The sequence below is a fragment of the Pagrus pagrus genome, assembly GCF_965226575.1.
Source record: "Pagrus pagrus genome assembly, chromosome: 24".
In the NCBI taxonomy this organism is placed as follows: domain Eukaryota; kingdom Metazoa; phylum Chordata; class Actinopteri; order Spariformes; family Sparidae; genus Pagrus; species Pagrus pagrus.
This window is the reverse complement of record NC_140206.1, coordinates 9,152,850-9,178,633: the sequence shown is the minus strand read 5'-3', so window position 1 is coordinate 9,178,633 and position 25,784 is coordinate 9,152,850. Positions and strand designations below refer to the sequence as shown.

General features: G+C 42.1%; 1 protein-coding gene across 2 annotated transcripts in view; it reads left to right on the top strand.

The window, feature by feature from the left end:
- Positions 1–25,784, top strand: part of dmd (dystrophin) — a 279,023-nt gene that overhangs the window by 67,372 nt on the left and 185,867 nt on the right. For both annotated transcript variants that reach the window (XM_084346660.1, XM_084346659.1), the window contains exon 2: positions 18,366–18,427. In XM_084346660.1, the coding sequence (XP_084202786.1) occupies positions 18,366–18,427 (62 nt within the window). The remainder of the gene's footprint in view (positions 1–18,365; positions 18,428–25,784) is intronic.

Sequence of the window (25,784 nt, the reverse complement as noted above, 5' to 3'; positions counted from 1 at the left end):
GACAGAGGGGAGGAAAAAGCCCTCCAAGGCTTCCTGTCTAATAAAACACAGCGGGAGGAAAGATTACTTTTCTTTATAGAAGAGGTAATTACAAGAAAGTCTGCTTTTATGAAGACATAAATTGGTATGAGAAAGAGATGGGAGATGGAGGAGGGACGCAGTGGGGAAGGAGAAAATACACTACGGAGGAGTGACGGCTTCTGTAATCTGTCAATAGGAATTATCATGACACTGTGAGCCAGAATAGACTTTTGTGCGTGTCCCCTTTTCTGTGTATCTTTCCACTGCACCTTTTCTATCCTGTGTCTCTCCATACTGTATACTGTATGTGTGTGTTCTGCCTGAGCGCTTCCTGCGTCCGTGTGTGTTCTTAATCTGCGTTTGTAGTGAGGTTAATCCTTACCTGGCAAAGGAGCACACTGGGTTAATCTGGAACAGGTGGGAGCTGCGTCATGTGGCACACACAAACGCATGCGGCGGGTAAATGATGGGACAGCTTAAATGGCTTTGCGCGTGGACAGGTGTTCAAAAGCACTTCTCAACCTCAGTTTGAAAACGCTGCAAAATAACACGTTTAGTCGGACCGAACACATTTTGTTTCTCACATTTAACCTCGAAACAGAGGTGCACATTTTGCTCGCATGTAACTGCCAAGAGTGGATTTTCCTTTGTTGTGGTTCAGTTTAAATGGAAAATATTTAAATGTTTAACACACCCACCTAAATGAAAAGAGTAAAAAACGGAAATATATTCATCTTTGGATTCAATTTTAATTCCATATGCATTAGTTCAATGAATTAAGTGAAGTCGGACAAAGAAAAACTTTCAGGGCAGTTTCTTTTCCAGGACATCTCTGTTCCACGCAGACAAAGCTTGAAGCTGCCCAGTACAACCCCAGTTTGATCTGCAGCTCCGCTCAAGTATCTGGGGGTTAAGGGTCTTGCTCGAGGCCACCTCAGCGGAAGAGCGTTCCACTTTCAACAGCCAGATTTATCCTGCTGCTCCTGGGATCGAACACAGGAAGTCAATGTGAGCTGAAATTTGAGTTCCCTTCACTTTTCTGTGTAAGGACATAGAAACTATGACACTCTAGCTCCTAGGAGGATAACCACTTTTGGAGCCTCTGGTTTCCAGTGGCATCTGACATCTGAGTGCTGTGTAGTCAATAACAGATGCAGTGTTCATGAAGTGGGCTGGAAAACGTCAGACTGTAAAGCCTGAAGACAGTTTTCAACAAGCCAATAGACATCTGGAGAACGCCTACTGCTGCGAAGTTTGAATCTCACATGGAAAGTCGAGCTAACGTGAGCAGTTTTCCCCTTAAATGTTGAATATCTAAATATTATTTTATTTTTAACCTAACCAAGTAGTTTTAGTGCCTAAACCTAACCAAGTAGCTTTAGTCCCTAAACCTAACCAAGTAGTTTTAGTCCCCTAAACCTAACCAAGTAGCTTTAGTCCCTAAACCTAACCAAGTAGTTTTAGTCCCCTAAACCTAACCAAGTAGCCTTAGTCCCTAAACCTAACCAAATAGTTTTAGTCCCCTAAACATAGCCAAGTAGCTTTAGTCCTCTAAACCTAACCAAGTAGCTTTAGCCCCCTAAACCTAACCAAGTAGCTTCAGTCCCTAAACCTAACCACGTAGCTTCAGTCCCTAGACCTAACCAAGTAGCTTTAGTCCCCTAAACCTAACCAAGTAGCTTCAGTGCCTAAACCTAACCAAGTAGCTTTAGTCCCTAAACCTAACCACGTAGCTTCAGTCCCTAGACCTAACCAAGTAGCTTTAGTCCCTAGACCTAACCAAGTAGCTTTAGTCCCCTAAACCTAACCAAGTAGCTTCAGTGCCTAAACCTAACCAAGTAGCTTCAGTCCCTAAACCTAACCACGTAGCTTCAGTCCCTAGACCTAACCAAGTAGCTTTAGTCCCCTAAACCTAACCAAGTAGCTTCAGTGCCTAAACCTAACCAAGTAGCTTTAGTCCCTAAACCTAACCACGTAGCTTCAGTCCCTAGACCTAACCAAGTAGCTTTAGTCCCTAGACCTAACCAAGTAGCTTTAGTCCCCTAAACCTAACCAAGTAGCTTCAGTGCCTAAACCTAACCAAGTAGCTTCAGTCCCTAAACCTAACCACGTAGCTTCAGTCCCTAGACCTAACCAAGTAGCTTTAGTCCCCTAAACCTAACCAAGTAGCTTCAGTGCCTAAACCTAACCAAGTAGCTTTAGTCCCTAAACCTAACCAAGTAGCTTTAGTCCCCTAAACCTAACCAAGTAGCTTCAGTCCCTAAACCTAACCAAGTAGCTTTAGTCCCCTAAACCTAACCAAGTAGCTTTAGTCCCCTAAACCTAACCAAGTAGCTTCAGTCCCTAAACCTAACCAAGTAGTTTTAGTCCCCTAAACCTAACCAAGTAGCTTTAGTCCCTAACCTAACCGAGATGTTTAAGTGCCTAAACCATACCAAGTTGTTTTAGTCCCTAAACCTAGCCAAGTAATTTTAGTCCCTTAACGTAATCAGACCCTAACCATAGCCTAGTTGCAACATAAAATTGAAAATGGAAAGGTAAAGAAGTTTCAAACTGCCCACTATACATGTGCTAGGTTGAGCATTATGCTCTTTAGCAGTCATATTGTTAGTTTCTTTCTGGGTTTGGTTGGCTGGTAGTGGGTGGGGCTCAACCATTGTGAAAAACCATGAGACCATCCTCCAGCAACTATAAAAAACCTTGAACGAGAATGTCTGCTGATAGACTCTGCCTCTGTTTGCTGACCTGATGTAAACCCGTGCTATCTACTGCCAGCCAGCCTGTTTTCCTCTTTATGCACACTTTATGTTAGGGAATGAACTTGCCCTCAACAAGCCAAGCGTTCTCGTAAGGTAGTGTGAAATGAACAAATGTAACTTATGTAACATGGCCTGGTCTGCAGGAACATACAAGGCCAACATTTATTCTTGTTATTGGTGAATGTTCATCACCTGCTGAGTCTTTAGCAGCTCCCACACACTCCACATGCCACATGCTCATTTCTGAGCGTTCAACAGGGATCTGGAAGGAGGACAGACCACTGGGGATATCATCCACCCACAAGAAAGATAGCTAATGGTGACACTACAAGAGCCAAAGCTTAAGATTTTGTCAGTTTTTAATGGATTCCCAAATGAAAAAGTGCCTCGTAAATCGATTTGAGTTTGAAGAAAAAGTGAAGTTCGTCTGTTTACTCCAAACGCTGATGAATAAACATGAGCAGAAATGAGTTTGTGTATTGCTCATTTGTTCTGCTGTGCTCAGTTTAATTGTCCTATAGGGAATTTGAAGCGGCTGTCTGTATGTACATGTGGATCCACTGTCTTTTGTTGGTTAGAAACCAATTGATTTGAATTGGGGAAGAAAGGCTTTTGAGAAATAAACAGAGAGAGGATGACAGAGCAGTTGGTTCAGCAGGTGTAATGGCTTCGCTTAGTTTCGTCTATCAGCAGCTTTTGATTCGCGCTGCTGTGTGTGTTTGTTGACGTCGACACTTCTCCAGAAAAATAGCAGCAAAATCAAATATGGCTTGCTCTCGAGTCACATTGTTTGGCTGCAGGTGTCACACATACAGACACGAGCGCACACACACACACACACACACACTTTGTCACGCACCTCTTTGTGTTTCACACAGACACAGTCAGACGTCACACCTTTTCCCACACTCTTCCTCAGCGGCCGCACACACACGCTCGCACGGCGCCATATGTTTCCATCAGTGGGGGTGTGGATGTACAGTATAACAGGGTTTTACCAGCCAGGGGAAATTAGTCCTCACTCGTCCATCTCTCACACACACATCCTGTGTCACACTCATTTATTACTGTACTCTCTCTCTTTCCTAGTCTCTCTGTTTTCTCTCCCTTTATTTCTCTCTTCTCTCCCTGAAGCCATGTACAGTGCCTCGCTCTGTTTTTCATTGCTCTTCTTTCCTCTTTCCATTCATCTTTCTGTCTTCTGCGCAAACCTACCACATGTTGGATCTTTGCTGTTTTCTTTTTCATTTTGCTTATTCTCTCTGGGTCTCTTTATTTTTTTATCTTTCAACAGCTGTTTTCCTTCTCTCTCAGTCTCTCTGATCTGTTTTCCTGTCCAAACCGTGTCTTTAGTCTTTATAACACAGCCGAATCCGTGCAAACTGTGATCATGTGTCACCTCTACCTTCCTCTCTTTTTCTTTTTGTTTTTATCTCCGAAGGCTTGCACGTCTATGTTACCCATAACATCCCTCTCTGACGTTTATGTGTATCTTTGGAGAAGTGTGTTTACAGCATCACTGGTTTGACGTGCGACTTCGCTGGGAGAAGTGACGTAATCGGAGAATGTAGCAGCATTTGAATCAGAGTCTGTCGACAGCCTGTGGGGTTTTTTGGTTGTAATATATTAAATTGATCCAGCCACACTGACATGGTTTGCATCAGAGCTGCGACACGTTTGCAATTAATTGATTAGTTGTCAACAATTCAATTAGCTGCTCAACTATTTTGAGAATTGATTCATTAATTTGAGTAGAAGCAAAAGTCATTGAAAGCTAAAAAACACAACAGAGCCGACTGGAGACATGGTGAGCGGTGCTGGCTCAGGCGTCTGCACGCTGACCAATTAGAACAGACTGAGTATTCAGGAGGCGGGCCTTAAAGAGACAGGAGCTAAAACAGAGGGCTTCAGACAGAAGGGGAATACAGAGCTGCAGCACCGGACAGAATGAGACAAATCATGCTTTTTGAGCATTAAAGCATGTAAACCTATTCTCATAGTGCCCAAAAATGAAGTTATGAACCTGAAAATGAGCATAATATCCTTTAACACAACAAATGACTCAACTATAACTGTAAACTGAATATGTTTGGGTTGTGAACAAAACAAAACATTTTTAGGACATCATCTTGGACTGCTGATCGCCGTTTTTCACATTTTATTAACCAAACACTAATCAATTAACTCAGAAAAGAATCGACAGATTAATTAACGATGAACACAAACATTAGTAAGCATCAACTTTAATGCAAAATACCTTTCTCTGTTGGAGTAATAAGTGCTTTTTTGCCGCCTTACTGGCATATTTTTTTCCACATAAGATTGACTTTGTATATTTAGGATTTCTGAGGTAAGAACAGTGTGCTGCATGGTGCTGTGACTGGCAGGTGTTGGCAGATGTTTAAATAAAAAAGGGCAAAAGTCAAAAGTATTTCTATTCTGAAGGGTTTTACCATCTCCCTGCCGTCAGTCCGTTCTCTCTCCAATTTCCTTTTCTTCTGTTCTCCTCCTCCCTCTGTCTTCCCCCGGCTCTCTGGCTGCAGATGATGGGTATCAGCTCCACATTTTGGGGCTTGTAAATGTATTTTTTCCTGGACAGCTGCACACACACACACACACACACACACACACACACACACTGACTGACACACAAAACTGTACAGCAGTGGTTTTGGCCCATCTGTGCCTCTCCAGCTGAAGAGAAAGGGCTGGAGTGCATCTGTGGCAGTTTGAAATGTAACACACTCACACTGTTGTGCACTTCCAGTACGTGTGTGTCTGTGTGTCAGATTAGGTGAACATAGCAGTGTGTGTGTGTGACACTAACAGAAAGTGAGACTGGCATTAGTTTGACTGTGAGTGTGTGTGTGTGTGTGCTAATTGACATTGAGGCTGACATAAGCTTGTCATCCATACCTCTCACTTTCCAGTCATCTTTCCCTCTCTCCTCGCCTGCCACTTCCCTTTCTGCTTCCCTCTCTTCCTCTTCCTCTTCCTCTTCCTCGTCATTCTGTCGGTCCCTCTTTCTCTTCCCTCTCTTCATCTGCTTCCCTCTCGTCCCCCCCCCCTCCCTCTCTCCGCCAGCTACCTCCCCTCTCTCCGTCACTTCTTCCTCTCCGACTCATCTCTCAGTAATGACCTGATCTGATTGGATTTGGTCTCAGATTCCTTCCGTGGCTAATGGCCGTGACCGTTGCTAGGCAGCCGGTGCCAAAACAGCGACAAACATGGCTGTTGCGCCGGGCCACGGCGACATGAACGGAGACGGATCACTTGTTTGCCCTCGCGGGGCTTCTTTGCTTACACTTTCACTGAGCTCCATTAGGACGGTGACAGGCCTGTTGAGACCGGCCTCCGTGATGGATCGGACAGTTTGCATGAGTTTATCCATCTATCACATGCAGTCCCAGTCTATTAGAAATACATTTTAGGATGATAAGTACAGGTTCTGCATAATCTCCCGGCTGATATGTGACATATAAATGACATTTAGCGTCAGACTCCGTTAATTATCATTTCATTTGAATGGGATCTTGGCTCCTCTGCTTCCATAGCACCACGGCCGAACATAACTTAAAGCATATTATGACGGGGATTTAATAACACTGTGTCTTAGTGTAAAATTCCACAGGATGTGTTCACATAATTACAAAGATTTGTAGCTGTAGGATTATAAATCAAGTGTATCACAGCAGCCTGTGCAGGAGAAGAGATAAAGAAGCATCGCCCCTTTGTGCGATATCGAATTCATTTGCATAGCACAAGAAGATTACATTAACTGTAGGAGAAATTGGAGCTAATATACTGAGTTTTATAGTTTAATTTCCAGTGAAACACAACTTTCACCTCACTTCTGCCTAATGACGATCAGATTTAGGAGGAAAAGTTTTCTGCAACTGCAGTAAAATTGGATTGCGTGATAGGTAAAGTTTCCTCTTGAAAAACTTCCTTTTGTGGCAGAAACTTGCCAGGAAATGGCTTCAACTGATGCCTCTTCAAACGCTGTTTCTGGCTCTCGACGAACATAAAAACACAATAATTACTCCCGAAATTAGCTAATGTAGCTCAGTGCATTAGCCCTCCGAGGCAACCAGCAAGCTAACCAAGCAAGCTGTTACAAACTATTAACTGTTAATCTGAAAACCTGCCTGACAGTCATAGGTCATAGCGGGACATTTACAGCTTGTTCTTGTTTACGGAGGTTAACAGATGTTACAAAAATGTCCTGAAAGGATTGTATTGCTTTCTTGCAGTTGTCGTTGCTGTTGCTAATTAGGTGGTCTTTCCTTTCGCTTGATTTTGGGGTTTGTGTATTTTACATATCGCAAAATTAAGTATGCTGAATTTGCTTTAAGCAGTTCCTGCCTTCTATGCACTATCGGATGTACTGACAAGTATCAGTGAATTGCTTTGATATTGAAGGAAACTTCAAAACTTTGTGATTTCAGGCAAGTTCTGAGCATCTTTCTCGTGGGCCGATGTCACATCTGTGTTTTATTACTTTTCCATACACACGCTTCATGTGTACTGTACGTAAGCCAGCTGGAGTGTACAGATTAATACGCAGATAGCTAGTTTGGTTAGCTTTCTAGCAGTTAGCGAACTTAGCAAACACAGCTTTCTGTGAATCTGAACATAGCAGTGGTGGCAAGCGGAAAGTTGGCATGACCCAAAAACATCTGAATTCATCTTTAAGTGTCTTTTAAGGTGATTTTTGCTGTTAAAAGCCATTTTTGTCTTTTTGGTGAAAACTTGCTTGTGAACACAGTTACATATTTTAAAAAGTTAGGACAGGACATTAACATTTTCATAAGCAGTCATGTTTAGTACCACAGGAAAGCTTTTTTATAGGCAGTCATTCACTCTTTGATAGCTTTAAGCCAACAGGTGAACAGACCTCACAATAACCAGGCCGTACTTTGATAGTTTCAGGGCTGCATTACAAACCGCACTGTCTGAAATGCTAGCATGGGCTGTGTGTGTCCTCTCTGGGGATCTCATTTCTTAAATCCCTGCTGGAGTTCAACATGAAAGCTTTAAACGTGTTGCCGCAGCAGCTCCAGCGGTAGTCACACTACCTGCAGCAGTCACACTTTGTTAACTGTGCGGCTGAGAAACCACCGCTGGCGTCCGTGTCGTGGTGTGAGACCCTAAGCTCCCCTCTATGGCTTTTGTGAAACAGCTCTCCAAGGCTAACAGTCTTGTCTCCCTCCAAAAATATTTAGGAGACTGTTACTTTTGCTGCGTCGCTGCTTTGGCTCATATTCTGATTCTGCACTTATGCTTTGTTAATAATACATTTTTGTATTATTGGATTTTTGTCCTTCTGTTATGTCTTTTTCTTCCCCCTGAACTCATTATTTGGCTGTTTGCAAATTTGATGAAGCAAGACCTTCAGCTTATTTCACTGCCGCACTTTTGGTAAGCCACCCCCCACACGAGCATCCGCTAAATGCCTTAGATGTAAATGGAACGTAATGACTCAAGTTGATAATGTATTTATGGATTTGTGTTCGCTTCCTCGGGGAGAGTGCTCCCTTTGTCCTTTTCTACTTTGAAAGCAAGAGCCATTAAAGAAGACAAAAACGCTTCCCGTGTTGCTGAGGTGCTAAAACTTTAATCACTCTATTTGTTTTTAACTTCTTCTCCGGCGACAATGAACAGGGAGGACGTTGTGTGCGGTCTTTAGGTGTCGTCTCTGTTCTTCCTCACAGCCTGTGCCTGGTAATGGCCAGTGATGTTGTTTGAATACATCTGTATCTCACGTGCTTTTGTACCCTGAACACATGCATGTCGTTATATATACATATTGATATTTCACTGCAGCAAAAGCAGTGGAAAATGACATTTTTGTTTTCTAAGTGATAATAATGTAATTTTTCAATTTGTTTTCAGCTTTATCGTGATGATATTAGATGATAGATATAAATACGTACCCTAACTAGTGTAGTTGAGTAGTTTTATGTACGTGTTATGCTAAACGGTGCAGTTTTTGGCCACTCTACTCACCCTTTGTAAATCACCCAGTTCTTTAGAGTGAGTCAGAATCTGCATCCTTATTTCATGACTATCAGCTCCACACTTAGTGGAGGTTAGACCTCCGATTTCTCTCCTCCCGGGCTTTGTTTCTCCAATCGTTTCCAGATCCTCTGTAGTTTCACTACGCACTGCTGACAGGCTCCAGCTGGCTCCCACGACGGATCAAAACAGCCTCCCAGTTTCTCGCGCCATCATTAGCTGAGAATCTGATGGGTTGAAAGCACGCCCCGTGTTGGATCCAGCTCCCCCCTCCCACCTAGTTTCATCAGACTCCATTAGCCGGACAGCTGCTTTGATGCAGCCGCTCGGTTTGTGGGTAGACACTCCTGTTCCTTTCCCTTTCCTTTCATTACTTCTCGTTGTTTGTCGAGTGCGTGCGCGGTTTGGCGGACGTTACGTGTGCCGCAGCTCTGGATGACTGTCTCCTGCTGTAGCTGTCTAGTTTAACTGCTAGTTCTGTTGCCAGCGCTGCTTCCTTCTCAGCAGGAGGTGTTCAAACGTTTTTCCCAGGGGAACGCAGAACAGTATATTTGGAGATCAATTGAAGAGTTTTGTTCTGAAAAGTATGACGCCCGGGAGAAGTCTTTTGATAAAAACCTCCCATTGCATGAGTAATTTGCGTCTTTAAATTAAAGAATCTTCCTGCAAAATACAGACCTGATGCTTGCATTACTGAAGGTAGACTGATCAAGAGAAATGGGGAAAATGAATCCAGCTCATCTTGTGCTGTCATGAATATTCTATTATCTTAAGGCAGCTACAGAGGAAGACTCATAACCAGAAAGTTAGGATGGATGGAGGCCTGTGGGGCAATCTCAAGATTAAAAGTTTTGTGGTGTGTAGCTACTCTGGGCGAGAGCATGTGAAGCTTTTCAGACAAAAACTCAATTGAAGTTTGGGCCTAAAAACAAACAGTAAGTCGGAGCAAAGATGTTCAAAAAGGACGAGGAGGCTTGGTTTGCCAGTTATGAAAGATGAATCGCAAAAGATCCATCACGACTGTCACGCTGAGAGCAGAAAAGGTGGACCCAAACGCAGGACACGGACACCGATCGATAGGTGAACATAAATCCTACACAACAGCCTGGAACAGGCAAACACCACATACGACTCGACAAAGACTGAGCTAACAGGGCAGGGCTGGTGAGGTCGATGCAGGGCGGGTGTCGAGAAAATCAGGCTGGGGAGGAGCAGGGGACCACAGGTGAGCAGGAAAAAGGGCGGGGAAACAGACAAAGACAGGAAGTGAAAAATAAAAGAGAGCCCACAAAATCAAATGGGAATAACTGATCTAAAAACCCCAAACTGTGACAATGAAGCCTTCAGATGTTGCTACCAACACGTGAAAAAAACCACATATATTCACTTTATAATGATATGAAAGGAGAAAAGCAGGAAAACATCACATTTGAGAAAATGTTAAGATGAAGCTGAAAACAATTTGGATCGCGACTAGACTATTGTTGACCATCATTCTTCTGCTGATTGAGGTCTTGTCTTTAGGAAAGACCATTAAAGCAATCGTAACAAAATCTTTAAAGGTGCAGTTTGTAGGAATGTTCTATTATTTCTGATTGTTTTACTTAATTAGTGATTGCAATTGACTGAAGACCACACGGTAGTGAAAAACAGTTGACATGAAGGCTGATGAAAGCCGGCTTGTCTGTTTCTCTGAGCTTTACACCCTCAGATGTGCTGCTACAGTCTCTGACAGATCAGCTCTATTTACTGTTCCTCCTCTGGCTGCCACAGGCGCTGTCCACAGTGCTGATCCTGGAGCTGTCCCAGGTACTCACCATCAGTCAGCCAGCAGCTTACAGTCCTGCTCGCATTTACTTCAGCACTGCCTCTTTACACTAAGATACCACCTGGGACCATAGCATCTTATCTATCTTACTACTACAAATACTCCAAAATGATGCTATTAAGAGTTTCGTTGGTGTGTCTGAGAAAATAGTGAAAAATGGCCATCACAATTTTCTAAATCGGAGTGTAACATCTAGAAATGTCTTATATCTTTCAACCAACAGTCGCAAAACCCAAAATATATCAACTTTACTGTGTTGTAAGACCAAAAAAAGCAGGAAAGTGTCAAAAACAGTTGTCAAACTCTAAATGAACCTACTTTGTCTAATGGTTTGGATGACAAGTTACCGGTGTGTGTCAAGGGATATGAAATTAATTATTAATCAATGCACATCAGGAAAACATCCAGCTTAGATCAGATCGATGTTAATTTGTGTCACAAAATGAATGCATGAAACAAACACGTCAACTCTGACATCAAACACCATCTGCAAGCTGCTGACCACATTTACATCCTTTAATTTGCACCAATTTTACCCCATAATCCAGCGAGGGCCATGAAATCATCTTTATTCAATGTGAATTTATTGCAGTTGGAGGTCATTTAATAAACACTTGCAGACATGTCGACATAGACGGTGTCTGAAAACACTCACTGACTAATCGAAACTAATGGTTTCGATTAGTCAGTGAGCTGATTGGATCCTTTTTTAACTCACTTGCCATCAAAATATGCCTCTAAAACTTGACCACTGTTATAGTTTTTCCCAAAAGTTGATATAGTGAGGCACATAACTCGCTGAAGTGTTTTTTTTTTAACACTTGTCACAGAGCTCAGAGCTGTTTTAGCTTTGTGAATCAATCTTGAAGAAAAGTTGCACCAATTTAGCTTCGCTGTTCAACATTTCCAGACTCACAATGGACAATATAAAAGGTTTTCTAAAAGTATAAAACTCAATGCAGTGGAACCAGAGGAGTCATCATGTCCAGGGCCACACTGAAGGACCACCTACTCAAATGACATCCTCCAAACAAGAAAAAGAAGAAGCCGCAATAACACACTGTCTGATTTTTATGAGATTCACTCGAATGCAAACTACAAGTTTGGGCTTTCTCATCCTGCTGATGTTAGCGACGGATGTTCGTGAACACACTGCCTGCTTCAACTAACCGTCAAACTAGTCACCAGAGAATCCCCAGACTCCCTTTAAAAATGCTGTGATTTTAAGAGTTGCTGAGGTCGAAGAAACTTTAGAAAACTTTGATTCAGGATTTGCCCTAGCTGTTTTGCACTCATGCCATCTCGTAAATTCATCAAATATAATATATTTAGATGTTTCTTTCCTAGTAAAAACTGTCTACTAGCCTTTCTGTTTACGTGTCCCCAGACTCCCTTCAAAAATAGCTACGTTTTGTGAATTCTTAGTCGGTAGGAACTTAATAAACTTTGTGAAACGCTGTCTACAACGAATTCTTAACTATTTGCGCTTCTCTGTTAATTCGGCATATGTTACACATTAAGTTCTTTCTTTTTTTGCGTCAAAAACATTGTGTCCGTTTGTCTCGGTGATGTACAGTATGTATTTATTTGCATACAGAGTGGGGAAGTGTTTTACACCAGGTCTGAATTCCCTCTAAAAACTTCTTCTCACACATGCAGTCTTTATGTAGTCAGCTTTAGTTCCAGTATCTCCTTTGTTTTTCCCCTCTCATTATATATTATTACACGTGTCATCTTCCCAGCTAGTCTCTAAGGAGGTCGTACTCTTATTGAAACCACTTACAGAGCGTTGGAGTCATTACAGTGCGCTTGAAGTGATCATTTTGCGACACAGACATGAAAGGCTGAGCTGTGCTGCTCTACATGAACTCGGCTGATTCTCTCCGATACGCGGGAGCACAATTTGAGAAGCCGTCTTTTGATGAGGCGGAGGATTGATTCTGAGCGCGGTAGTAAACGCGCTGCGGGCTTTTATTTACGGGCTGGTTTGTTTTTTTGTGTGCGGCGCAGCACAAACAGTGAGACTGATTTAGTCGCCAGGAAGACGCTTTCATCTCAGAAAACAGCTGATATTACTGGACGGTTTGTTATCAGAAGATATGATACAAAGACGAGTTCACGATGAAGTTTTGGAGAAGAAATTCAAACTCAGGATTTTAATATTTGCGATATAAATGAGGTGATAATACAAACTCATAAATATTTATTTTTCCATAAGTGAATAAACAAGCTGTTCTCAGAGGAAAATAAGGTCCCCAGAGCACTGTTTGAAGCAAGAAAGGTGGCAGGGTCCGCCACATAAATAGCAAAATGGTATGAAATTGTGTTGTCCTCTAAGGTCAGTTTGTTTATTCAGTGTATTCAGTCGTGGAAATGAAGAGAGTTTGTTTATTCAGTTTGTTTGGACATAAAGAAAACAGCGAATGAAGGTTTTTCTCTTCTGGATAAAATGAATTCCCCAAAACTACAAATTGCCCATTTCAAGGCTGTTTTCCTGTTTGGGAAAATGATTCTCAGCTGTCACAGAGATATTTTCTGTCGCTCTGCCTCCGGTCATAGAAACCTGTTTCAGACTAATCCTCCATATTCTTCTTCGTCTTTCACTCCGTCTCCTCCAGCTTTCTGTCCGTCGAAAACCATCTTCTTCTTTATCTATCTCCATCTGTCTTCACTTTCTTCTCTCTCTCGCTATCAGCTCTCTTTCTCTCGCGATTCATTTCTTCCTGTAGTCGCTCTTCCCTTTTCCTCTCAGGCCTGTTCTCCTTTCTCTTCATTTCCTTCGCTCCCTCTCTTTACCTCCTCTCCACTTGATTTCCTCTCTTTCTCTTCTCCCCAACGCCTCTCTCGAAGTAAGATTAAGCTATTACTGCTGGAGTCTCTTTAATGAGATGCATGTGGCTGTGTGCGTACACCACGAGTATATCTGTGTGTGTCCATGCATAACTTTCTGTGTGTGTGTGTGGGAGTCGTGTGTGTGCGCGTGTGTGTGTGTGCGTGAGGCTGCCGCAGGTTTCAGTAGCAGAACAGCAGTTTAAATGGACTATTGATCGCGCCTCAGTCTTTGACTGCTTCCTGCCCTCCCCGCTAATTCTCACACACTCACTCATTACGCCTGACAGCACACACACATCTATGCAAATGTGCACACAGCCTCAGACGTGTTCGTATACAGTAAAAGAATACACATGCTGCAGGGAAACACATATACACAACAGCATTTTTAGTCAAAGGAGATGATGACATGTTTACAGGGACACTTTATTCTCAGTTCAATCTTGATATGGTAATGTCATCCGAGTCACGTAGTCCTCGAGTCGCGTAGAAGTAAAGCTGTAATGAAAAAAGATGATCCACACCCTGAAATGAAAAGCAAAGTAAGGACGTCCCACACTGATCCACACGATCAAGATGCCTGCTGTCAGAAACATAAGATTGTGCTCTGTTAAAACCAAACAGCCTCCTGAGCAAGCGGCATGCCGAGCGTCATAGTAATTAAGATTCAGCCAGCAGTTTCAGTTGATTATGTGACGACAAACGATCAATAACAGTCGTTTCTACATCTATATCTCTGACATTTTGCCGTTGTATCCAGTTTCTGGCTGTTTGGTGGGTTGGTTGGTTGGCTGTTAGTTGGTTGGTGGCTGGTTGGCTGTTTGGTTGGTTGGTTGGTGGCTGTTTGGTGGCTTGGTTGGTTGGTTGGTTGGTTGGTTGGTTGGCTGGTTGGCTGTTTGGTTGGTTGGTCGGTTGGTTGGTTGGCTGGTTGGTTGGTTGGCTGGTTGGCTGTTTGGTTGGTTGGTTGGTTGGTGGCTGTTTGGTGGGTTGGTTAGTTGGCTGTTTGGTTGGTTGGCTGGTGGCTGTTTGGTTGGTTGGTTGGTTGGTTGGTTGGCTGGTTGGCTGTTTGGTTGGCTGTTTGGTAGATTGGATGGCTGGCTGGCTGGTTGGCTGTTTGGTTGGCTGGTGGCTGTTTGGTTGGTTGGTTGGTTGTCTGGTTGGCTGTTTGGTAGGTTGGTTGGCATGCTAATATTAGCTAATTAGCACTTAAAACAAAGTATAGGAACACCATTCTTGTTGCAGGTATTTGATTATTAAAGTATTGGACAAATGGAAATTTGACCCGATGGTGTCACTACATGAACAGTGAGAGGATCACCAACGTTATTACAGTTCACCCCGAGGGGAATTACAGGTCTGAACAACATTTCATGGCAAGCAGGGAGCAGTTGTTGATACATTTCAGTCGACCAGCCAACAGACAGGCCGACACAGTTCTAAAAATACAACTAGAACATATATGGATCATGAAGCGGGGTCAGGACATCCATACATTAAAGTCAGATGCTTATAATTCCTACACCCAAGGTCCAATGGAAACGGACTTGGTGTAAAAAAGAGGCACGTACACGAAGATTGTTAATCAAACACAGCTTAAGCTTCTACTGAAGAGACAGAAATAACAGATGCGTGTGCAGCGATGAGGAGACTGTAGCCTTCCTCACATAATACATGAAACAAACAAAGATATTAGATTTCCAGCTTGTTTTCCACCTGGTCTTCTGGAGCTCTTCTAATCACATATTCTGGTCCGTCTTTCTCCGCACCTGACTGAAGAATTATCTTCACCAGCTGATTATCTCTCTGAACCAACTTGTTGATATTCAACAGCAGTCGAAGGAACTTCAATCGCTTTTTATTTTGGTGATTTTTTTTCTGGGAATTTGGTTAAAATTTGCATTTGATTCGAATGGAAACCTGAGACACTGCTGCTGAAAACAATCCGAAAATACATTCACATGTGCACCCAGAACAACATTGCACTCTTACAGGGCTTAATGCATAGTGAAGTGAATTCTGCGTCATGGGAATACAGTGACACACACACACACACACACACACACACACACACACACACACACACACACACACACACACACACGCTGTACTCATATGGATCACCTGCTTTAGATGAGATTGTTTGCTACACGCTCCCATTTCATTCATGCTTCACCGCTCAGTCTGCCATTATCTCACATCGGTTATAATGTGTGAATGTGTGTGTGCGCTTACAAATTGCTTGCTTGTGTGTTTGTGTGTGTGTGTGTGTGTGTGTATACCTATGTGTGTGTCTGTGTCCAGCGTCTCACCACAGTGCACTGCTCAACGTGGGACCTTTTAATTAAGGGAGAAGTTTCATTATCAGCTCCATTAGTCAATGCCTGGCTGGTGTCAACAGTCACACACACACACGCGCACACACACACACACGCTGAGAGAGTACTGTTAGCTGGGCTGGTATAATATTTAACCTGATGTTCTGTTTCAGGATGAGAGTGTAATTTATTATCCGTAATAATGGGAAGTGACCCCATTTCCAGTCAAATGAGCGAGGCGGGGGAGAGGTGTTATTATAAGTCATCATGTCGTCATTTTCTATTGTAATGCGTGTCACAGGCCACAGTACACTGCTCTGCTACAGGGGAAACCAGCCTGAACAGTGGAGGATAACGCTCCCCTGCCGTATGGTCATATAATCTGATACACTGCCGTGAAAATACTCCGGGAAATGTACTTAAAGTAATGCAAAAGTGCTCATGTCCCCTGTGATTTTTATACTAATATAGTGTATTATATCATTAGATTATTATTTCTCATGCATCAATGTAAAAGCAAACATTTCAAATTATAAATATATTTGGTTTTAGTGAGAGGCGTACTTTTTAAAGTAGCCAGTAAATAAAGCTGTTAAGTAAACGTGGTGAGCTAAAAAGTGCAATCTTGTGTTATAGAGAAATTCTACAACCTTGGGCTTTTGAAGTCATTTTGAAAGCCAGCGAAAGTGGAAAATGTTTGTCTGTCAGTCTGTAAAAGCTTTTTTTCCTGAGATTGTTGACCTTTCAGATAGGAGACAGTAGACCATGTGAAATCTTGTGTTTCCACAAAATCAATGTTTCAGAGAGAGAAAGGTTTTTTCACTGATGATTTATGTTAATATGTTGCTGTCTGAGTTGTCCTCAACCTCAGATGAACAGGACTGGAAAGGTAGTTTCACTGTGCTCTTACTGTGAGCAGTCATTGTGAAATACATCTACAAATACAACAACAATTCACCAAACAATGGTGTCTGTGGTGCTACCATTTCCTCGTACAATGTGTGGGTTTATGACTAAATACTTGCAAAGCTCCCATCAGCCTCAGTAAGTGTTTGCATGCTAACAGCCTAAACTAAGATATTGAACATGCATTCATTAACTGCTAAACATCAACGTGTTAGCATTCTTATTGTGAGCAGACTGATGTTAGCATTTAGTGCAAAACACTGCTAATTGCCCTCACAGAGGTGCTAGCATAGCTAGCTGGTAAACTGTAAACATAGTCCTTGGTTTTTATATTGAAAAACTTGTATACTTCAAGTTATAACATACAAAATCAATATTTTGTTAAAATTATAAATGCACTATTTATCATTAAATTCAATATTCTGGCTCAAGTAGAACATAGTAAACACAATACCTGCTGAACACTAGTGCATTAGCATTCTCATTGTAAGCATATTTGCATGCTGATGTTAGCATCTAGCTAAAACTGATGCTAATTACAGCCCCAGTGCTGCTGACATTGCTTTAGACTAAAAATTCAGTATATTTCTAGTTTTTACATACAAAATCAATAACTTCTTAATTGTGAACATTAGCTAGCATGCATAACAAGTATAACATGATGCTTTTAACTTAATATAATGTTTGGTTGAATATAACCTACCTTGATTTACATTGCACACGTTAACATAATGTAAATTTCCCAGTACAACCATTTTTCTATTAGGTACTGGCCACATTTCTCAGTTCTTCTAAAGATTGAGGTTGTTTTGTCTTCCTCGTGAGCTTAACAGCTCAGGTTATTTAGAGAATGGAGTCTCTGCGTGATTTGCTTTTCTTTGATAGAAAGTTTCTGGTACAAATCGTGAACTTTTAAACGCCTTATTAGATAATTATGCGATGCAGTAAATACCTCAAAGAATGGGTTTCAATTCATAATGAGTTTTGAATACAAAATGACACCTACTCTCACTAAATGATTGACAGGACAAAATTAAAACACAAGAGAGAACTCAAATTCTGGGTCGATGAGTCACTTTTTCAGACAGGATCCGCCATATCTACTCAATACGAAAATAATGATGGGGTTTTTTTTCAGTCGAATCTGCTTTTGTGTTGATGAGCAGCAAGTGGCAAGCCGCCTCACAATGACTGTCATCATCTCACAGTAATGATTTTTAAATAGAAGAGAGGGGGGGTCGCTCCACGAGGGCAACAAGTGGGAACTGTGCTGACTCACTCGCAGTTCGACGCGTGACGGCGGCGGCCTGGAAGTGGAACGCTGATTGATATGATGAGGATGCAATTAGCCCTGAGCAAGATTAGAGAAGCCTCTTATCATTGGAAGCACCACTTGTGTTTTCGTGTGTGTGTGTGTGTGTGTGTGTGAGCCTGATATCCGAAGAGACACAGTCGAACATGTTTGGATTGTCAACCAGTCAGTCAGAGAGATTGGAGTGTGGTATGTGCTGGTATTCATCAAAGTGTGCGTGCGCCCTTTTCATGTTCTGTTTGAACTGCTGCCATACATCTGACATGACCTGTACTCTCAGATTGCCACATCTGAGCACAAACACACATACGCTCACACAGATATCTACAGATCCCTTTTTTCCTGACAGTCTGTGTTTTTTTTCCTTCCGGCAGATGAAAGAGAAGACGTTCAGAAGAAGACTTTCACAAAATGGGTAAACTCACAGTTGGCTAAGGTAAGACAGCTTCCTGTTTCCTTCCCGTTGTTCAACTCTTCCTCTTTCTAGAGATTAGACTCTACGGTCGCTTCCTCTCGTTCTTAGCGTCTTGTTTCGTCGAGGCAAGTTTTCAGCCGGAGGTAGTGCCAGCAGAGGTGGGGAGACAAAGAGACACAACCCTGTCTCCTAAAAATTAAACTAATTTGCAACAGCTAATTCATTTTGGAGGGAGCACAATGCCGTCCGGATTATGTTTTCTATTTACATAATGAGAAAATGTTGTTAATTAACATATCTCAAAAGTTGCTTACATTTGTTTCCCTACAATTACTGCTTTTCCCATTCAACGGCAGCTAAATCATAATTCAATATTTGGATGGTTGTATGTGGGCACTAGCAGCATTCACAGCACATTAGAGAAAGGTCACGTTCTCGGTCTAGTATTGTAAAGGTCAACAGTGACTTGAAGTACAAGACGTAATGTATTATTTTTGTGACGTATGATCAATACCACAATCTTTCCCTAAACATAGCTGAAGTGGACTCGAGAAAGGTGTCTGGTGTCAAAGTCCTGTCTTCAAATGTCCCACTATCAGTCCCAAACCAAAGATATCCAGTTAATTAGGATAGGGGAAAGGAAATAGTGACAAACTATGATTACGGATGATTTCTCATGCTCTTATCTGTCAAAAAACTCACTATTTGAAAGCAAAATTCTATTAATATGCAATACAGACATACCTTAGATGGCTGTCAACCTCTGAACTATTGATTGACGCCTCATTTCACCAGTTAGGAGTTTTAATGCCCGCCCTGTAGCCTGCAACAGCCAATGAGTAATTTCATCAAGAGGAGAGCCACTCCTTGTTCCATCCCCTCACTTCTGAGCCACTTATATGCCAGCCTCCAGATGATGTAGCCAATGAGATTTCAAATAATTTAAGACAGATGGGTTAATGCTGATATTTCATGTTTTTGGAGCATTCATGTGATTTAGGGAGCATTTTGTGTACAGAACCTTCAAAGTTTGATATCCAGCTTGGTGCCATGTGCTCACTTATCTCTTCGTTATTTGTCAACCTTATATTTTCTCTGTGTCCTGAGTGCCTCCCCCGTTTTGTTGCCATCTATTCCCTCTTATTTTCAAAAGAAAACGAACAGAAAGAAAGGATTTGTTGTTGTTGTTGTTGTTGTTTTAGAACCCTGGCAGCGTCTTCCCCCTCCTTTCATCTCTGGCTTTTTTCTCTTCGTCTCTGAGAGTCACGGACAATTTCGGAGGCATTCAGACACACAGACACACAAACACACACACAAAGGTTATTCTCTGTAAAGGTAAAGCCGGGATAAAGAAACACTCTCGGCAGGAAGATTTCCAGGTTTCCATTCTTATTGTGATTTTCATGCTGTATTTGGGTTCTCTTAGGAAGATATTTTCCTTAAAAGCACTCGCCGATTGTCGTCTGGTGCACTTTGCTGTCCTGTAATTCAGTTATTCGCCGCCCCATTGGGAGTGAATCACTTGTTTTGAATTTAATTCTAATTACATTCCTGTGTTTACGTGTGTGTGTTTATTTTATGGTGTGTGTGTGTGTGTGTGTGTTTGTTTGTGCGTGCCATCACATCACTTCTTTTCCCATTTTCAAAGTTGATTACCAGGGTGCTAGAGGTGTGCCGTTGCCATGGTGACGGAGACTTAGGTGAATGTGTATGTGTGTGTGTGCGTGTGTGTGTGCGTGCATACAGTATGTGTATATGTTGGTACTCATTTGTGTGAGTAAAGCTGTTGAAACAGAGTCTGATCTCAGCCGGCTGATTAAAGCCAGGAGCAGGACAGACGGGACGGAGAGAGAGATCGTCTCTTCTCTTCTCTTCTTTCTTTCTCTAGACTTCTTCTCCTCTCATATCCCCATCTTCCCTCTCTTCCTTCCTCCTCCTGCTTCCTCCTCTTAGATCCTTTTCGCACTTCCCTTTTCCTTTTCTTTAGTTCTTCTTCTTTCCTTCACTTATGTTACCTTGCATTACCTTTTCTTTCTTTACTTTCCTCTCATTTCTTTCTGTTTCTTTTTCACTCATGTATTTTCCCTCCCTCCCTCCCCCTCTCCTCTCCTTCAATGTTTCCTGTATTCCTCACCCATCCTTCCCTTTGCCTTCTTCCTATTCCTTTCCTTTTTCCTGCTCCCCTCTCTATGCTCCACTTATCTCCTCCCCTCCTCCCTTCCTGTCCCATCCTCTCTTCCCTTTCTTGCCATTTAATATATGCTATTTTCCATCCCTTCTTCTAGTTTTTCTTCCTCTCCCCTCCTGTGTTCCCCTTCTCTCCTCTCCTCTCCTGTCCAGCCAGCGTGCCCAATCCTCTCTAACCATGACTAAGAGAGTGACGAAGGAGGGACAACATTTGGAGATTTGTGGTGAGGCGGTAGGTAGAAGGAGAGAGATAGAGATAGAGATAGGCAGCAGAGGAAGAGAGAGATCCCCTCATCCATCCAGACTCACCGGAGCATAATGAGCACCCCATCCAAGATAGATGAGTCCGTCCCACATTCACACATACACACATTTACACATATATACGCAGGCCTCAGGAGAGTAGGGAGAAAGCAGATGGGAGATGGTATAATAAAAATGAACGGAGAGAGGAGATGGCGAGAGAAGGAGACAAGGATACAAAGGATGAATGAGAGGCGCAATAGAGAATGAGTGAGAGGAAAACAAAAGTTCAGACAGGGACCGGCGGCGAGAGCAAACGAGTCATGGCAGGAGATGGACGACGCGGTGACGGCAGGCGTGAGAAATATGGAGAATAAAGCCGGGGAGATGCCTGGCAGTGAAGCGGCGTCGTGTCTGATTTTAGTGTGATTTGCTACTCAGCAAACCATAAAAAGAGGCACTTCAGGAATATATGAGGATCTGTCACCAGGGCAGGAAGCTGAGCTGTTTTTTTCTTGTTTACCAACCGCAGCTGGTACTTTATTCACAAGGATCAACAGCTGATTCCATTCCAGTGTGGAGGTACCGCAATATGTCAGCTGTAATGAACTTTTCTGGCTCTTGTATTTTAATCAACCTGCTGTATCTTCTTATATTTTAGTTAGGTGTTTCCTACATTTCCCAGAATGCCTTCCAGTAACCTGCAGGGTTTCTGTTAACCTGTTTGAGGGCAGGTAGTTTAGAGGATCAGGTTAAGAAAATGTATAAACTACTTTCATTGAATTCAAAACGCCATTATCCCTCCATACTGGACCAGTTATGTGCTTCTATGCCCACACTAAAGCCTACAACAGCCAACGAGTGATTGCATAGAGAGGCTCTCTGTTCCATTCCCTCTCTCCTGAGCCACTTACATGCCATCCTCCTGATGACTGAAGCATCGCGTAGCCAATGACATTTCGAATCCAGCAATATGTGATTTCAATGGTTGTAAAGCCTTTTGTGGCTAAGTTGCATTGTGGGTAATGTAGGCTCCAGGTTTTTTGAAGGGAAGAAGAATGCATGGACTTTTTTTTTTTCGACCTTTAAGTTCAGAATGGACAAGTGAGTCCACCTCAGACAGCCAGAAATGGTGGAAAATAGATGAAATAAACAGAGGGGAGGGCAGCATTCGTCCAGTGCCCAGTGTTAATTTCACACACTGGCTGTCACTGTTTGCTCAGGTCCACAAAAACAGCAGAATAACTCTGATAGGAGAGGAGGGAAGAGAGAGCAGGCGACGACAATGAGCCTGTGAAACAAAAATGAAAAGGAGAGGGGAGGTGAGATGAGATGAGAGGATTAGAAGCGTGGTTAAAACCTTGAAAAGGGATGGAGAGCATAATTTTCCTCTTTGAACAGTGCTGGATTCCTTGTTATGCTTATGATACAAGTTTAACGGATCAGTATCTACATTCAGCGATGTGTCTGCACTGCACTGCTGTCGTTTGACATCATCTGTGTTAAGTTTTGGGCCTTTTAAGAGGTAAAAACCCAGTGAAGTCAAGGCCAGTTTTGCTAAGCTACTGTTAAGTTCACAAGAAAGAAAAATCCGGCAAGATCTAACAGTAAAGTCTCTAGACAGTTGGAGGTGTTTCAACTTCTTATCCACTCAATAAAGTGAGAAAAAAACCCCCACTACATCTGAGGAGTTTGGTAACATTAAACTTGAATAGCTCGAGAGAAGTTAGTTCAATAAACACTGTGAATCTGATGAAAGTAACTCAGACGCAGATGTCGGAAGGGGTGAAATGAATTTATGCGCAGGGTAATGAGCTACATGAATATGTGTTTGTGGCAAGATGGAGTGTTTTGTTTTGGTTTCATTTACGCCTTTATCATTTCAAGCCCATCGTCATAATAAAGGCCAGCGTCCGTCTTTTGTGAGGGAACCCATGAAAGCGTTTCAGAGTAACGGGATTATCCCAGGGGTTAATAAACCTGTGACACCTCGTTGTTAGCAAGAGGTCCTATTTTGATCCTCAACGTCAGATTTGAGTTGCTAGGTCCATCAAACATCCCCACGCTGACCCCAACAACTGTAGCTGACGTCCACAGATGAGCTGTAAAGTAAGGCTAACCTCAAGTGCACACCGGTTGTAATGTTAGCACCTTGTCAAGGCTAGCTTGGTTTAGCCAACTCTGTTGCTGCTGCTGTATAGTGAATACACTTTAAGTAGCATCCATTGCTAACTAAGTATAAGACGCTTAGTATTTTACAAACTAACCCCACCAACTGTATCTGACATCAAGCAAGGTACAATGCTAACGTCAAGGAAATGCTAGTTGTCATGTTAGCTCCTTGCCGAGGCTCCTCTTCTCGTGTGATGAACATGTGCCTGAAAAATGAGCTGTATGGTTTTTCTTTCTATAATATGAAGCCATCTTAGTTTAGCTTAGCATGAAGGCTAAAAAAACAGCTAGCCTGGCTGTGTTCAAATGTAAGAAAATCAATTTACCAGCACCTCTAAAAGCTCACTGATTAACACACATCTGTTTAATCGCCACAAACTTGACTGTAAAAATATATATTGATGGTTTTAGACTAGAGTCTCTGCTAATACTGACAACCGGAGATCGTTGGGTGTGCATTATAACAAATACTGTATTAAAATAATCCCACTCCATCCAGGAAATTCAATAAACCATCAACTTTGCACAGCATTTACTGTAATGCAATAACATTCAGTGAGTTTCTCTCTGCTGGCCTTTCTGACTGCTGAGGAATTTCTCCTAACCAGGATCGAATTAAGCTGTGAAAATTCGGAGCTGTCACACAGTTACAGCAGCTGAGTGATCCTTTCCCAAGTCAAAACTAATCTCGACCTGCTCGTGGAGCAGCGTGAGTGAAGCGAGGCTGAGTGGGCTGCTTGTTCTGCCTGCTGAGAGGTTCATAACTTGCGAGGTGCTGTAGATTTAAAGGTCACTGTTGAGGTTTTTACAGAATGCCCAGCTTGCTGCACGGCGTCCGGAAAGGTGAGTGTGCTTTTTTTCGAGGGGTTTCTGATCGGCTGATTGACCAACTTATTTGTGCCTGCTTTAAAGCTGGTTCACCGCCAGCTGTGTTTCTGATTGGCTTTTGGCAAACCGCTGTGGAAAATCACAGCATTTACTGCAAAATAAAATGTGAAACCATGCACCTGTGTGCAGCTTTGTTTCTGAGTTGTTCCTGTGATTGACGCAGAAGTAACTTTAACTTATGAAAACTGCACACACAATAGTTAGGTTTATTGAGTTGTTGATTTGGTTCTGTCACCGGCAGTGCCTTTTCCTTTGTCGGTCTGAAGTGGAGCCTAGCTGATTAAATTCAACACATTGTCTGCAAAAAGAAAAGACAACAGCTTGCCTGCATATATCACAGGAGGATACAACCCATTTGAGAACTTAAAGGTCCCGAAAACTTTTTTTTCTTAAACAACTTCTAACTCTTAGTGATGGAGTCCTACATGAACATAAACGTTTCTGATAAAGACAAACAAAATTGTTTTTCTTCACTTTAGTGCACGTTATTGCCGCTTCGAGGTGGGCGGGGCTCATTTGGAAGAAGGCGATGTCACAAATGTATATGCACCAATCATACGATAGCTTATCTTTGAATCAAAATGAGACAACAGTTGGTAGCTTGTGCGTCTATGCTGCCAGCAGTCAGTCAGATTGAATAAAACTACACCCACGCAGTCCTAACAAAGTAGAAGAGCCATTTTTTTTCTGTCATAGAACTTCGACTAAACCCAGTTTTCAAGGTCTCGAATATATTGTATCTTTAACAATTTCTTTCCTCTAGTTTTGCTCCATTTACAATTGATAAGACATTCAGATTGAATCAAGAAGCAAGTTTATGCAAGGACATCTGTTAACAAGTACTTCATACTTTTTTTTTAAAGCCTTCTTACTATTTATTGTGTGATTTTCTCCTGCGTGTTTGTACGGGTGTGTGTTTTCTACTATTTAATCGTCCCGCCGCAGATGAAAGCTCTTTGAATTGAATTTGCTTTTATCACTTTTGTGTCTTAAATAATAATTTTATCAGGAAACACTCAATGTGTGTAAATTTAACGGTGTTTGAACCTGAAACATGATCAATCATGAGCCAAGGATTGATTTAAACGCGGCACAAATTTTAAACAAATATCCAATTTTCCTGCACTACTCAGATGTGGAATATTTTGAAGCTCTGCTGGTGCATCAAGATAAACAGTTAGCGGAGTTAATTCCTCAGTTCAACCATTGCAAAGGAGGAGGGTGCAGCAAGATGATGTACTTAAACGCTCAGACAATGGAGAAAACATGATGGAAAAACTATGCTTCTGTTTGTTTTCTGCATTTATCTGAGGCAGGTTACCGTCTCCTCATCACTCCACACAGATCTGATGCTTTTTTCATAATCTTCATGCATGACATGATTTCTATGTGATGTTTCCACTCACTTTTCATTGATGTGCAAAATGTGAAAATGTGCATGTAAACATTTGAGTGGAATACACACTGTGAGGCACCAAACGGCAAAGGCAGGGATAGTTAAAGCTTTATTTAGCCAAACAAGCATTCAATCAGCGAAAAAAACAAAATGTTTCAAACATCAGCAAAGGCAAAAGTGTCAATGAAATAGATCTTAATCTGGGCCCTTTAACCCTAATGAGGTCAATTAAACAATAATGGAACAGATGTCTGATCTAATCTACTAATCTAGGACTAAATATTTTACTTCTCAAATCAATTCTCACATATTGGGGAAAAACCTGCACTCCTGACCACTACAGCCTGACTGGATGGATTACAAGAGAGTACAAGGCAATATACATTTCTCCCCTCTGCAATATTTCACAGTATTGCACAAGTCTAAGAGAAAAACATACAGGAAATTTGGTGAAGAAGATATTGCTTTCTGTATATGAAGCCACCCGCTCAA